Source organism: Pinus tabuliformis, chromosome 2_1, assembly GCF_031772625.1.
Source record: "Pinus tabuliformis cultivar Carrire ecotype Pingquan chromosome 2_1, CPIR1, whole genome shotgun sequence".
Classification (NCBI taxonomy): Eukaryota; Viridiplantae; Streptophyta; class Pinopsida; order Pinales; family Pinaceae; genus Pinus; species Pinus tabuliformis.
This window is the reverse complement of record NC_142299.1, coordinates 654,240,915-654,254,402: the sequence shown is the minus strand read 5'-3', so window position 1 is coordinate 654,254,402 and position 13,488 is coordinate 654,240,915. Positions and strand designations below refer to the sequence as shown.

Here is a 13,488-nt window from a genome sequence, read left to right as displayed (position 1 = left end):
AACAGTCCCCTAAAGACCCACCTGCACCCAATCCCCTATTCAGATAATGACTGGGGCCTTATCCGCCTTCGCTACTTTTCACATTACCCTGCACATCTCGATCCCTATTCCTATCCTAGTCCCTTACATGATCACAGTCTAATCTGTCATGAAAACCATTCCTGTCATTAGAATCCTTCCTGTCCATCCCACCATCACCAAATGACTTCCAAGGATCTAAATCATCGGAGTGTTGTTTCTGCTTAAATGTTTCACTAAATCTACTATTTTCCTTCTCGACCTTCTCCCTAATTGAATAATACTTGAAATCCATCTCATAATGAAATCCATCCCTGTGACTTTTCTCCCTAAAACACTTTTCGGGCCTCTTACTCCGCTCATACCCCTATCATACTTCCTCTCATGATTCCTATCATTATCTGGGCTCCTGCCTGAATGTTTGCCATTATGGTCTGCAACATCCCTCCAAAGCCTCTTCATTTCACACCCCTCGGGAAACCACTCATCATCTCCACCAGACCTTTTGTGACTAGCCGACTTATTACTTTTACCCAAATCATCCTTCCCCATCTCAGGTTTACCCTTGCTATTATTAATCCCTAGCCTTCCCCTGTAATCATTACCATGAGAATGAGGATTAGAATACTTACCAGGTTCTTAATTCAAACCCTTATCAAGATTTCCAGCACTTTGAGGATCTGAGAGTGGGGAATCCGATGGTGACGAATGCTCGTACTCATTGAGAAACATTACATGGGATCCTCCCGATCTGGGCTTCCTTACCGAAAATGTTTGTGGCTTCCTCACGCCTTTAAAGCCATCGAAGTCCAGCTACTCGTCTCCATGCCCGCACCCTCTGCAACAAAATCCTTTATAAAAAATACCTCAAGAACCAAACAACAAAACCTGCATATACTCCACGAATCCTTGAGCAACATCTGCAACAAAATCCTTTAGAAAAGAACCTCAAAAAACCCTCCTTCCCACCTTCTCAGGGTGCTTTCAGAGATGGCTTGAAGGATGCCATGAGTTTTATGCTCAAATTTATGTCAAATATTGGGGCTCCCTTCATTGCAAATGTGTATCCATACTTCAGTGATTTCGATGACAAAAGCATCTCTCAAGATTATGCATTGTTTAAGTACGCGACTTTGGTGGTGCAAGATGTAGGTCGTTGTTATCGCAACTTATTCGAAGCCATGGTGGATTTTATTTTGTCTACCATTCAAGCCTTCATATATCCCAACATCACACTTATTGTTACTGAAAGTGGATGGCGTTCTATTGGCGACGAGACGACCACAATTGAGAATGCTCAGACTTACAACTCATTCAGTATGTACTATCGAATGAAGCGACATCGAAGAGGACGGGAGTGGGAATGGAGACCTATATCTTCACTCTTTTCAACGAAGACAACAAAGTGGGGTATGAGATGGAGCGTCACTTTGGGCTCTTCAACCCTGATCAAACTCCTGCATACCATGTCAACTTCTCTCGATTATGTAACTTCCACATCGATGATGTGGATTTAGGTGCTGGAATTCAATCTAATTCTAGGAGGGTTTTTAGCTTAATCTCATTCATTTTTCGAATTTCAAAATATTGTGATGGATTTTCAGTTTTTAATAGTAAAATCTTCGGTTTGATTTTGATTTTTAACACGATGATGCTCAGACTAGAGACATATTGAAGTCTTGTATTTGGATTAAACTACAATTTATTAAGATGTATCGGAGGTGGCTGCTCTCGCATGTAAATTTCAATATACATATTTTTATCGTAGATTCCTGAGCTAAGAAGAAAATGATCAGATGTGAAAAATGTTTATGTTTTTTTTTAATACCTATATCTATAATCTTACATGTATTAATACTAAGGCATAAATTTCAATTGTTTTATTTATTAAAAGAATTTAAAAAAAATGTAAAAACCATGAATAAAGATATTAATGTCAATTTATTTCTAGTTTTTTGTATTGGTATATTTTTTAATTTTAATTTTAATTTTAATCAATATCTCAATTGAAAAATTGACATATTTTTATTAAATATTGAAAAAAAATATTTGTGTGTATTTTAAAATTGAATTTTTTTCATGGTTTCTAAAAAAATATGGTAACTACAAATTTTATTGAGTATTTAAAATAATGAACATCTTTTATAGCATGTTTAAGTGATTTCTTATGTTGATAACTTTTTTAAAATGATGATTAAAGTCTTTTCCAAAAAAATTTACACAATTTTCATGTGGATGTCCCTTGTTCTCAAAACATTATGGGTATTATAATGATATCAAAATGCTTATATAGTTTTATGGAAGCAAAGGTGATTACCAAGGAATCTTTGAGCTTAAGTCAATGGGTGAGGTTTGGGGTATTTCCATCTCTTTCCCATTTCTATATAAATTCAAATTGTAGGGGAGTGTCTTCCCATCATATTCATAATAAATCCCAATGTGCGAAGTATTCTGATCTTATTAAAAAAAAATACCCATTCAACTTTATTCAATAGGGAGTTTTGAGAACGAGATATAATTTTAAGTTATTACAACATGAAAAAGGTAACGGAAGATGAGAAAAAATGGACATATAGATAAAAGCACTAGAAGAAAAATTGGAAAAAATACAAATAGATGGAGGTGTTTTGAATTTATAAATCATTATAATCTTTTTACACTTCATTCAGAAGCTATGACCATCATATTACAAAGTTATGTTGAAATATATAATACATGGATAGAGTTATTTTAACTAACTATTTTTCTTTCCTTCTTGAGTTACAAATTATGAAAATGAAATTATCTTTACTATTACTATAGTTTATCTATTTAAAAATAAATCATAAAATCATAAACTGAACAAAACTTGAAATATTTATATTTTAAAAAGATGATCGTATCTAACAACATATGAACAAATTGTTTTACCTAGAACATCTAAGTAAAAGGCCTACTCACATTGCTTAGAAGAACATAATATGCCATCGTCAAAATCCTCCAACTCCTCAAGTTAGAAAATAATATTAGGGGATGAAAAAGTTAATTGAATCCTAACAAATCAATAGGATTGGCATTGAGGGGCAAGATCAAAAATATCTGATTATGGAAAGGAGAAACCATTCCACATTACTCTTTGGGTTCACTCAGTGTTGAGATGAGCTTGGACAAGTTGAAGAACATATTCCCTCTCCAAAACTAATGATCTTATCCCTCCAAGGCCTTCTAAAATCTTAGCACAACTATTGGGACTCTGTAAATGGAAGGGACAAATTACCAAATTGGGATAGACTTCGATCCGATTTAGTGAAAGAAGAAATTCAATGGAAGAATAGAGATGGAGTAACATCTAAATTTGAGGAGGAAGATAATTTTTCCTTGGTTGGAAATGGAAATAAGGGAAAGGGAAAGAATGCCCAAAGAAAACCATAGATTAGCTAGAATAATGGCAAGAAGAAGGACTTGAGCAAGATTAAATGTTTCCGTTGCAATGAGTTTGGGAACTATGCAACAAAGTGTTCGCACAAGAAGTATAAAAAGAATCCTTCAAGAGGAACAAGAGATGAAGCACTTGCCTCAAAATTTGAACTAGACTTCACCCCAATTGCATGTATGGAAAACACTATAATGGGGACTGTGTGGTATCTATATTCAGGTCCCTAGTTCCATATGACATGATGTAAATAATTCTTTAGTAGCCTAAACGAGAAGGATCTCTAGATGCACATAAAAATTGGGAATGATGGGTGGTAAAATACCAAAGGAACTGGTATTGTAACCTTTAAGAGGGAGTCAGGCTCCCATCTTTATTTGAAAGATTTCATGTATTTACTTGGATGAAGAAGAACTTGATCTCTATAGTTGTATCGAAGCATCATGGCTATGATGTTATTTTCAATAAGGGGAAAGCCTTTCCGAGACATATAGCTATCGGGCAAGTGAAACAAATTGGATTTTTTGTGAACAACCTATACAAACTTGAGGTGGAAGCTTGCATTGCACTAAGTAGCAAGGTAGGAGAAGTGCAGAGTTGGGATGTTGGAGAACTCTGGCACAGACACATGGGAGACTTACACCATGGGGCCTTAAAAATCATGCAGTAGATTACCACCGGTCTCCTGAAATGCACCCTTAACCAACATGATGTCTGCAAGGGATGCACATTGGGGAAATATGTCAAATCCACCTTCTAGGTCCGAGATAACATAACTGGAGTAATCTTGGAGTGAGTCCACTCTAATGTATGTGGACCATTTTCTACAACTTCTAGTAGCCTAGAGGAGAAGGATCTCCAGATGCACATAAAAATTGGGGATGATGGGTGGTACAATATCAAAGGAACTGGTATTGTAACCTTTAAGAGGGAGTTAGGCTCTCATCTTCATTTGAAAGATGTCATGTATGTACTTGGATGAAGAAGAACTTGATCTCTATAGTTGTATTGGAGCATGGTGCACGAGCATCTAATTCCCCTTAATCAAAATAGGAATCCAAAGTGGAGAGCAAGGACGACGTGGAGCATTGGAGAAAAATAGGGGAAATTCTATTATAAACAGGGCTAGTTTGATGGAAGTGATAAGTCTCTCGAAGACTTAATTAAATGTAATTTGCCACATATGTAGAAAGATTAGGGGTTTTAGAGGAAATCAAGGAGTGGATTTGATCGAATCCTTCTAGTGGTCTGATCCAATGTTTCATTATATATATTATGAGCCTGCGTGTTCAATAGGAGAGAGAGGAATATCAGGTGATAGATACAATTTTATGAAAACCCAAGAGAGGAAAATGTAATCGAGAAAGAACTCGTTCTAAAGTTGAAATGCCTTAGTTTGTACTCTAATATTGTATAATGAATATATCTATGTTATGTGACTTCTGTGTATCAGTGTTTATGCCTTTTCGATTTATGTCATGTATATATTCAATGATGGTTTAAATTCTCGTTTGTAGATTGTTGATCGACCATCGATCACTATAAGGATCGATGACGATCGAATATTAAACAGAGTTAATTGTTGCCTGAGTGTTGTGCATGTCATAATAGAGCATGGCAGAGAACTGTGTTTTGAATGTAGAAATCCATCAAATCGAAGAGGAATCAAGTCCAAGAGGAAATGAAGAATTGATGCACAGGAACTGTTAGATCTGGAATATCAACGGCCCGGATGGAATTGTAGAGGAGCAGAGATCTATTATTATCACATCGGCAAAACCATTGGAACTATGTTGGAATGGGCCGAAGTGATGTTGCGCTAGCAATTTTGCGATTGGAAGAGGACCGTCGGAACGGAGTCGGGATCAACGATCGCGATCTAATCATTGATCGCTAGTTGTAGAGGCCATGCATGAAGGATAGTGGATATGCCAATATGCAATTATCCGATATGCTGAAACTCTGACATGTGATATTGTGATAGACCGAGGGCTGATGAAGCGATATCACCGATATGTGATGATCAGCGATCAGAGGTGTTGGTGTTTCAGAGATCGAAGTTCAGAGGAGTAGCGCGCGGAGGTGGTTTGATGAGCCAGACTTGATGAAGTTATAGATGCAGGTGGAAAATATTTGAGATCCGGATTATGTTTGGCTATGGGTTTTTCCCGTTTTTTCTATGTATTGCGATAGATTTGAAGTCCACAGGTTTTTAAAGGAAAACCCAATAAAGTTTTGTGGTTGGGTTTTAAGGCTTAAGGCCTCAAATGAATGCTTTTGATAGGTTTGTGGGCCCATAACCCACAGGGCTCAGGATCGAAATTTGATATGAAAGGGAGTTTGGCTATACCCTAAAATCTCCTTTCATCATTTGGTATCATATCAGGGAAACAGAAGAAGATTTCCCGCGAGAAGGAGGAAGAGTTTGCAAGCAAGAGGAGAAGAGGTATAGTTGTTGAAGTATGGTGAGTTTATGGTCTTTACTATCATGCAGATAGTGGCAATGGAAGGTGAGAAGACTTGCAGCAACCTAGAGCAAGGAGTGCTCAATTGGTTCCAGAGGAGAGAACCAGAAGGATGCCAAAAGACTAAGCTCAGAGGAGAAAGCTTGGTGAGGTATCGTGTAGCAGAGGAAGACTGTTACTGCAGAGGTTGGTTGCAGCTCACAGAAGATCATGAAGGTAGTTCCACTGAGAAGTGGGTAGAATTGCTAAGGATAAGGAGAAGCATATGACCAGGAGGTCATAAATTTTTGTGCCTTGGGAGTCTGATGCAGGAGCATCTGACCCCCCTTAATGAAAAGAGGAACCCAAAGTGGAGAGCAAGGACGACATGGACCATCGGAGCAAAACAAGGGAAATTCTATTATAAACAGAGCTACTTTGATGGAAGTGATAAGTCTCTCGAAGACTTAATTAAATGTAATTTGCACATATGTAGAAAGATTAGGAGTTGTTAGAGGAAATCAAGGAGTGGATTTGATTGGATCCTTCCAGTGATCTGATCCAATGTTTCTTTATATATATTATGAGCTTGCATGTTCAATAGGAGACAGAGGAATAAAAAGTGATAGATAGAGCTTTACGAAAACCCGAGTGAGGAAAATGTAATTGAGAGAGTACTCGTTCTAAGGCTAAAATGCCTTAGTCTGTACTCTAATATTGTATAACGAATATATGTGTGTTATGTGACTTATGCGTATCAGTGTTTATGCATTTTTGAATTATGTCATGTATATATGCATTGATGGTTTAAATTCTCATCTGTAGATTATTGATCGACCATCGATCACTGTAAGGATTGATGGTGATCCAATATTAAACAGAGCTAATTGTTGCCTGAGTGTTGTGCGTGCCATAATAGAGCGTGGCAGAGAAGTGTGTTTTAATCGCAGAAATCCATCAAATCGAAGCAGAATCAAGTCCAAGAGGAAATGAATAATTGATGCATAGGAATCGTTAGATCTGGCATATCAACAACCTATATGGAATCGTAGAGGAGAAAAGATCTATTATTATTGCATCGGTGAAACCATTGGAATGATATTGGAATGGGCCAAAGTGATGTTGCAATAGCGATTTTGCGATTAAATGAGGACCGTCGAATCAGAGTGGGGATCGATAGTCGCGATCTAATCGTTGATCGCTAGTCACAAAGGCCAAGCGCGAAGGACAGTGGATATGCCGATATGCGATTATACGATATGTTGAAACTCCAACATGCGATATACTGAGGGCCGATGAAGAGTTATCGCTGATATGTGATGATCATCGATCAAAGGTATCAACGTTTCAGAGATCGTAGTTCGAGGAGTAGCACATAGAGGTGGTTTTATGAGTTGGACCCGATGAAGTTATAGATGCGGGTGGATAATATTTGAGATTTGGCTTATGGTTTGGCTATGGGTTTTTCCCATGTTTTCTGTGTATTGTGATAGATTTGAATTCCACGGGTTTTTAAAGGAAAACCCAATAAAGTGTTGTGGTTGGGTTTTAAGGCTTAAAGCCTCCAATTAACACTTCCGATAGGTTTGTGGGCCCATAACCCATAGGCCTCAGGATCGAAATTTGATATGAAAGGGGAGTTTGGCTATACCCTAAAATCTCCTTTCATCAGAGCATCATGGCTATGATATTGTTTTTAGTAAGGGGAAATCCTTTCTGAGACATATAGCTATCGGGCAAGCGAAACAAATTGAATTTTCTGTGAACAACGTATACAAACTTGAGGTGGAAGCTTGTGTTGCACTAAGTAGCAAGGTAGGAGAAGTGCAAAGTTAGGATGTTGGAGAAAAATGGGATAGACACATGTGAGACTTACACGATGGGGCGCTAAAAATCATGCAATAGATTACCACTGGTCACCCAAAATGCACCCTTGACCAACATGATGTCTGCAAGGGATGCACATTGGGGAAATATGTCAAATCCACCTTCTAGGGTCAGTATAACATAAATGGAGTAATATTGGAGTGAGTCCACTCTAATGTATGTTGACCATTTTCTACAACCTCTACAACATAACAAAAACATTATGTTATTTTTGTTCATGACTTTTCAACAAAATGTTGGATCTTCTTCATGCAGAAGAAGGATGAGGTTTTCTCAAAATTTTCTGAATTCAAAGCATTGGTTTAAAAGGATACTCATCAGAAACTGATAGCACTGAGAAGCAATAATGGAGGAGAATATGTATCTATCACCTTTAATTACTTTTGTACCAAATATGGTATTAGAAGAGAATTGATACCACCCCATAACCTACAACAAAATGGGGTAGTTGAAAGGAAGAACAAAAGAATAGTGGGAGTAGCAAGAGCCATGTTGCATGATCAGGGTATGCCATTACACCTATGGGAATAAGCATGCAACAACACAGTCTATTTGTAGAACTAGAGTCCTCATAGAATACTTGGAATGATCACACCCGAAGCTTTCTATGGGAGGAAGCCAGTTGTATCTCATTTGAAAATTGTTGGAGCTACTATGTATTTCCATGTCTCCAAGGATAGCAGGAAGAAAATTGACCCTACAACTGAGTTGGTAGTCTTTGTAGGATACATAGAGACACCACATAAATATAGGGTGTATTTGTCGTCACCCAACGTGATAGTAATGAGGAGAGATGTCAAATTTGATGAGGAAAAGGCTATGAGATGCTCTCTAGAGTGAGAGTTGAGTATCCCGTCATAGGAGGAGCTAATAGTTCCTAAGGAGGAGCCTTATGCAAATATTTAGGAGGTTTTGGAGCAGCCACAAGTAAAGTAGACAAGAGGCTGAGTGGAGGCACCCACTCAACTAGAATCATTTGTTGAGGGGAGGAAGAGAACTAGAGAAGCTGACAAATTGATATAAGATTCTTAGGAGCATGTGGGAGCTCCTTCATCTTAGCATAGGAAGAGGATGTCACCAGATAGATACATTGGGTATATGTATATCATTACAAAGCTCATTGAATTAGAACCTTCTTCATTTGAGGAATAAATCTCTCAACCAGTTGGGGTCGATGCCATGGTGGAGGAGAATGAATCCATCATGAAGAAAAATGTATGGGAGGTGGTGCCGAGGCAAGAGAGAAAGTTAGTAGTTGGTTCCATATGGATCTACAAAGTGAAGCATGTAGCTCATGGGATCATCAAGAAGTAAAAGGCTAGATTTGTGGCCGAAGGCTTCTCTAAGGTAGAGGTAGTTGACTAGGAGGAACGTTTGCACCAATCGAAAGACATTCCTCGATCATAACCATTATAGCATTAACTACACAGATGGGGTGGAGGATCCACTTGTTGGATGTGAATACCACCTTTCTCGATGATGTTTTTGAGGAAGAAATTTACATAGAGCAACCAGAGGGATTTGAGACATATGATTGGGAGATGTGTGTAGACTCAAAAGAGCCATGTATGGTGTCAAAAAGCACCTTGAGCATGACATACTTGAATTTATACATATATCAGTTGATTGGGATTCACCAAAAGTGGAGTAGATGCCAACCTCTATCACATTGTGGCATATGTCAAGTTGCTTATCTTGGTAGTGTATGTTGATGACTTGATACTTGGAGGAGATGAATAGTGATTCATAGATAAAGGACATGGGATTGATACATTACTTCCTTGGTATGGAAGTATGGCAAGGTGATAGTGAGATGTTTGTGAGTCAAGGTAACTATGCATATGAATACTTTATAGATTTTACATGCAGAACTACAAGCTTATGGACACACCTCTAACTACAAATTGGAGGAAGTAGAGTGCTTCTTTAGGAGAGGCAGTAGTTGCTACCATCTAAAAACAACTTGTGGGATCCTTGATGTATCTAGTGAACACAAGGGCTGGCATATGTTATGTAGCTAATTAGTTGATTGAATCCATGGTTAAGTCCACCAAGCTTTATTGGAAGGCAAAAAATCGTGTGTTGAGGTACCTCATAGGTACAACTAAGAATAGGGTATGGTAGAGGAGGACAAAGGGAGTGAAGCTCCAAGGCTTCACTAATGCAGATTAGGTAGGGAGTCCATCAGACAAGAAAAGTACTTTGGGTGCCATCATTAGTGTTGGGTCTATAGTTATAGCCTGGTATGGTAGGACATAGATGTATGTGGCATTTAACTCAACAGAGACTGAACACATGGCTACAAGATAAGAAGCATGTGTGGGCATATGGATGAGGAAAATACTTGTGGGTATTCTAAGTCAACAAATGCATTTAACAATGATTAATTTTGATAATCAGAGTTGTCTCAAACTCTTTGAGAATCTAGTATTTCATGATAGGTCCAAGCACATTGATATCACGTATCATCACTTGTGGACTTATGTGCAGAGGAGAATTATGATGTTACATTACATTCCAATTGAGAAGTGGGATGCAGATATATTGAGAAAGGCATTACTAAGAGGAAAATTCAAATTCCATAGGTGCATGGTATGGGTGGTTCAAAATCCCTTTATTATTAAGAGGTAGTGTTAGAAAATGTAGTAGAAAGGCTAAATTTGACTTGTTCCCTTGTCAAATTTAGTAATTCAATTTTCTAAATCAACAATATGACTTGGATGGAAGTTAACTTGTGTGACATGGCCTTGTCTACTTGTTTACTTAGTAAATTCTAGTTATAGGCTAGAAGTAGAGTTGTGCATGCAGTGTTTCTAAAATTTAGCAATATAATTAAGTTATTTTTAGTTTGACTTAGTTAATTGAGCTCAAGCAACTAGTTGAGTCAGTTTAATAGTGGAATTGATGTTCACTCAATGATTTCTCAGTTAAACTAGTCAATCAACTAAAAATAACCTAGACATGCATGGAATTTGAATTTCCAAACTAAAGTGGAGGAAAAGGCACATTGTAATGATTAATTCTATACTAGTTGAGTGTACATGCTGGGCATTGAGGCAGGTGATCAATTACTTGGGATTTTCACAAGGGAATAATGAATTCCCCTATTATTTAGGAGCTAATTTCCTCTGGAATCGTGCAAGGAAATAAGAGAAAGATGGGGTATTGAATTGACGAAGGGTTAGCTAGAGCAGGACAATCAATAGGAGAACTAGTTTACAGTGCAGGGTGTGCTTTAGGATTTAAGAAAGGCATTGTCATAGTTTCTCATTCTCATATGATTAATGAAAAGCAGTGGAAGGGTTTTTCCCTGTTGGGTTTCCCTATAAATAATTGTGTTCTTGTGTTTTTTTTATGGTTGCATGTCATTGCATGTGTTTCTAAATTATGATTTCCATTTCGCAAAATAATAGAGGAAATTTTTAATTTCTTGTTTTCAGTTCGAATACATCAGTAGTAGAAAATTTATATTAATTTTTACACTCTTAGGGTGTTGTAGGATACAAATATCTAAGTGATGGGTAGCTAAAAATGTTCCCAACATGCCCATTTCTGCCTGGAGCACACTCTTGGCCTTTAGGATTCTCACCTAAAATAAAAATAAAAATAAAAAAAAATTGACCAAGTGTATAGACCCTACCCTTACCTCAGATTTGATCGCTCAGGTCAATGGATTATGGTTGGTGTCTATACACACAACATGGTTCCACTAGGGTGTGGTTTCACCAGTGCCCACTAGGTGTTGGACCTGCTAACATGTCAATAAAGTCATGTTCTCCCACTTCCTCTCGACCTCGAAAACATAGCATATATCAACTAAAGAGAAACCTAGGTTAGGTTCATAAAGAAGAGCTACAACTGTTGTGCGCCCACCCTCCTATAGTTTCAAGGAGACGCGTGGCCCAATTCTTGATACCTAAATTCTTAGTTTTGACAAAATAACGAGTGTAGGGATTGGTTAAACTAGGTATACCCATAAATTTTGAAATCAATTGATTGAATATGAATACATAATTGTGCATTCACCATGCACATAATAATGAATAAAATATTCTCCCAATCGGGATGCAGGTCATCAGTCAGGCCAGCCTCGGAAGAACCATGCGTAGTACCTGGGCACTTATTACCATCACCCCCCACATGCTCAAGGCAGGGGGTGCGGTGTCCTTTGGCATGAATGCCTCTTGGGGAAGTGGGCAAGGTGGTGGGACAAGAAATAAGGTAGGGTGGTGGAGTAGGTGAAGTCATTCGACGTGCAATGCAGGAGTGAAAAAAACTATGGAGAAGGGTGGCGATAGAGAGTAGAAGAAGGTCCACGGAACGGGAGGAACCCTAGTCACAGAAGGTCGCCTATAGAAACTAGGTATGTAATTCAGCTTTTCTCAACATTGAGTCTATGTTCTGGTTGGGGTTATGCTGGGGGGAAAGGAGGGGAAAGAGTAAAAATATATGGGAATTGAATGCGGTTGGTGGAAATGAGGGAGGAAATTTCTTGCCATGGCTTGGTTCTATGTATATACTTTCTCCCAAATGGTAAAAAACCATGACTGCGGGGTGGCAAAAGCACATTGCAGGGTTGTGAGGTTTTTTGCTTTATAATTAAGGCCTAAGGGGAACTAAATAGAGGCACTAAAATTCACGAGGGGTCGGAGTTTGTAAAGAGTTCCAGGAGAAAGTTGATGGTAGGGGGCTGGGGTCATAACCCTGACTCTAGTCTGTAAAGAGACCGTCGGGATAACTAGAAACAACATGGGATTGATGGCAAGGCCATGAATCTTGAGTTGAAAACTAGCTGGAGGAACCTAAGAGGCAAATACATTTCTCTTTGGCCTGAGGGATCAAGGATACGCAACCACTATAGACATACTACCAGATTTAAGGAGGGCTTATGGGCTCGGCTTGAGATGGAGTGGAATGACCTGCATGCAATCCATAGTAAGGGGGAAGGGAACAATGGTTGGCCTCGAGGTAAGGATCAGAGACCTTCCCTTTGGGACCTCAGGGCTTCGACCTACCCATGCACGTATGTAGTGAGAAATGGAGGAGAGGAAAAACATGCACGGGCAATATGGTGTACTATGAAAATTCTGAATTTAAATATAACTCTTTCTAGGTGTCAACATTGTTCTGCCAAACAGGTCATGGCCTATGCTACAAGAGGATGTGGGCAAAGCAGGAGAGGCCTGGCCTCCTAGACAAATAAGGGCCAAGCACGTCGCAAACTTGCAAGGATTGGAAATCAATAGAGTACCTCATCATTAAAGCAGTAGAGGCCTACCATGAGGGGATAGATGTTGGGATTCACAAGTTGATGGAAGAAAGGGAAGAGGAGGTAAACAAAGGAAGTGATACAGAGGAAGACATGGATAATTGGAGGACTCTTGTTCCAGATCTAGGAGACACTCAAGGGAGAATCACACAGTTCAAGCAAATATTGTACTTGTACTGGTTAATGAAGAGTCTACTCGGCAAGGTGATGGAGCAGATATCTGTGGGTATAGAGGTGATAATTCAGGGAATGCTGAATTACAAGAAGGACATCGAGAAAATTCTCTTCCAGTTGCACAAACAAGATATCAGGATGGATAGAATTGACTGCCACATCCCACACATTCTGGAGTTGTATGGCATGCCAGGGGCAACAACTAAATATCCTGCTCCCATCACATCTGCCTCAGAGGAACGGAAGGACTAGACTTATCCCATTCTTAATTTTGTTCTATGCAG

The 13,488-nt window shown here is 38.6% G+C and overlaps 1 protein-coding gene across 1 annotated transcript; it reads left to right on the top strand.

Annotated features, from left to right (window-relative positions):
- Positions 1–1,025: 1,025 nt before the first annotated feature.
- Positions 1,026–13,023, top strand: LOC149202286 (glucan endo-1,3-beta-glucosidase-like). The gene is made up of 2 exons (XM_089401542.1): positions 1,026–1,335; positions 12,875–13,023. Exons 1-2 carry the CDS (start codon positions 1,026–1,028, stop codon positions 13,021–13,023), a joined length of 459 nt encoding a protein of 152 aa, XP_089257668.1.
- The last annotated feature ends 465 nt before the right edge of the window (positions 13,024–13,488 follow it).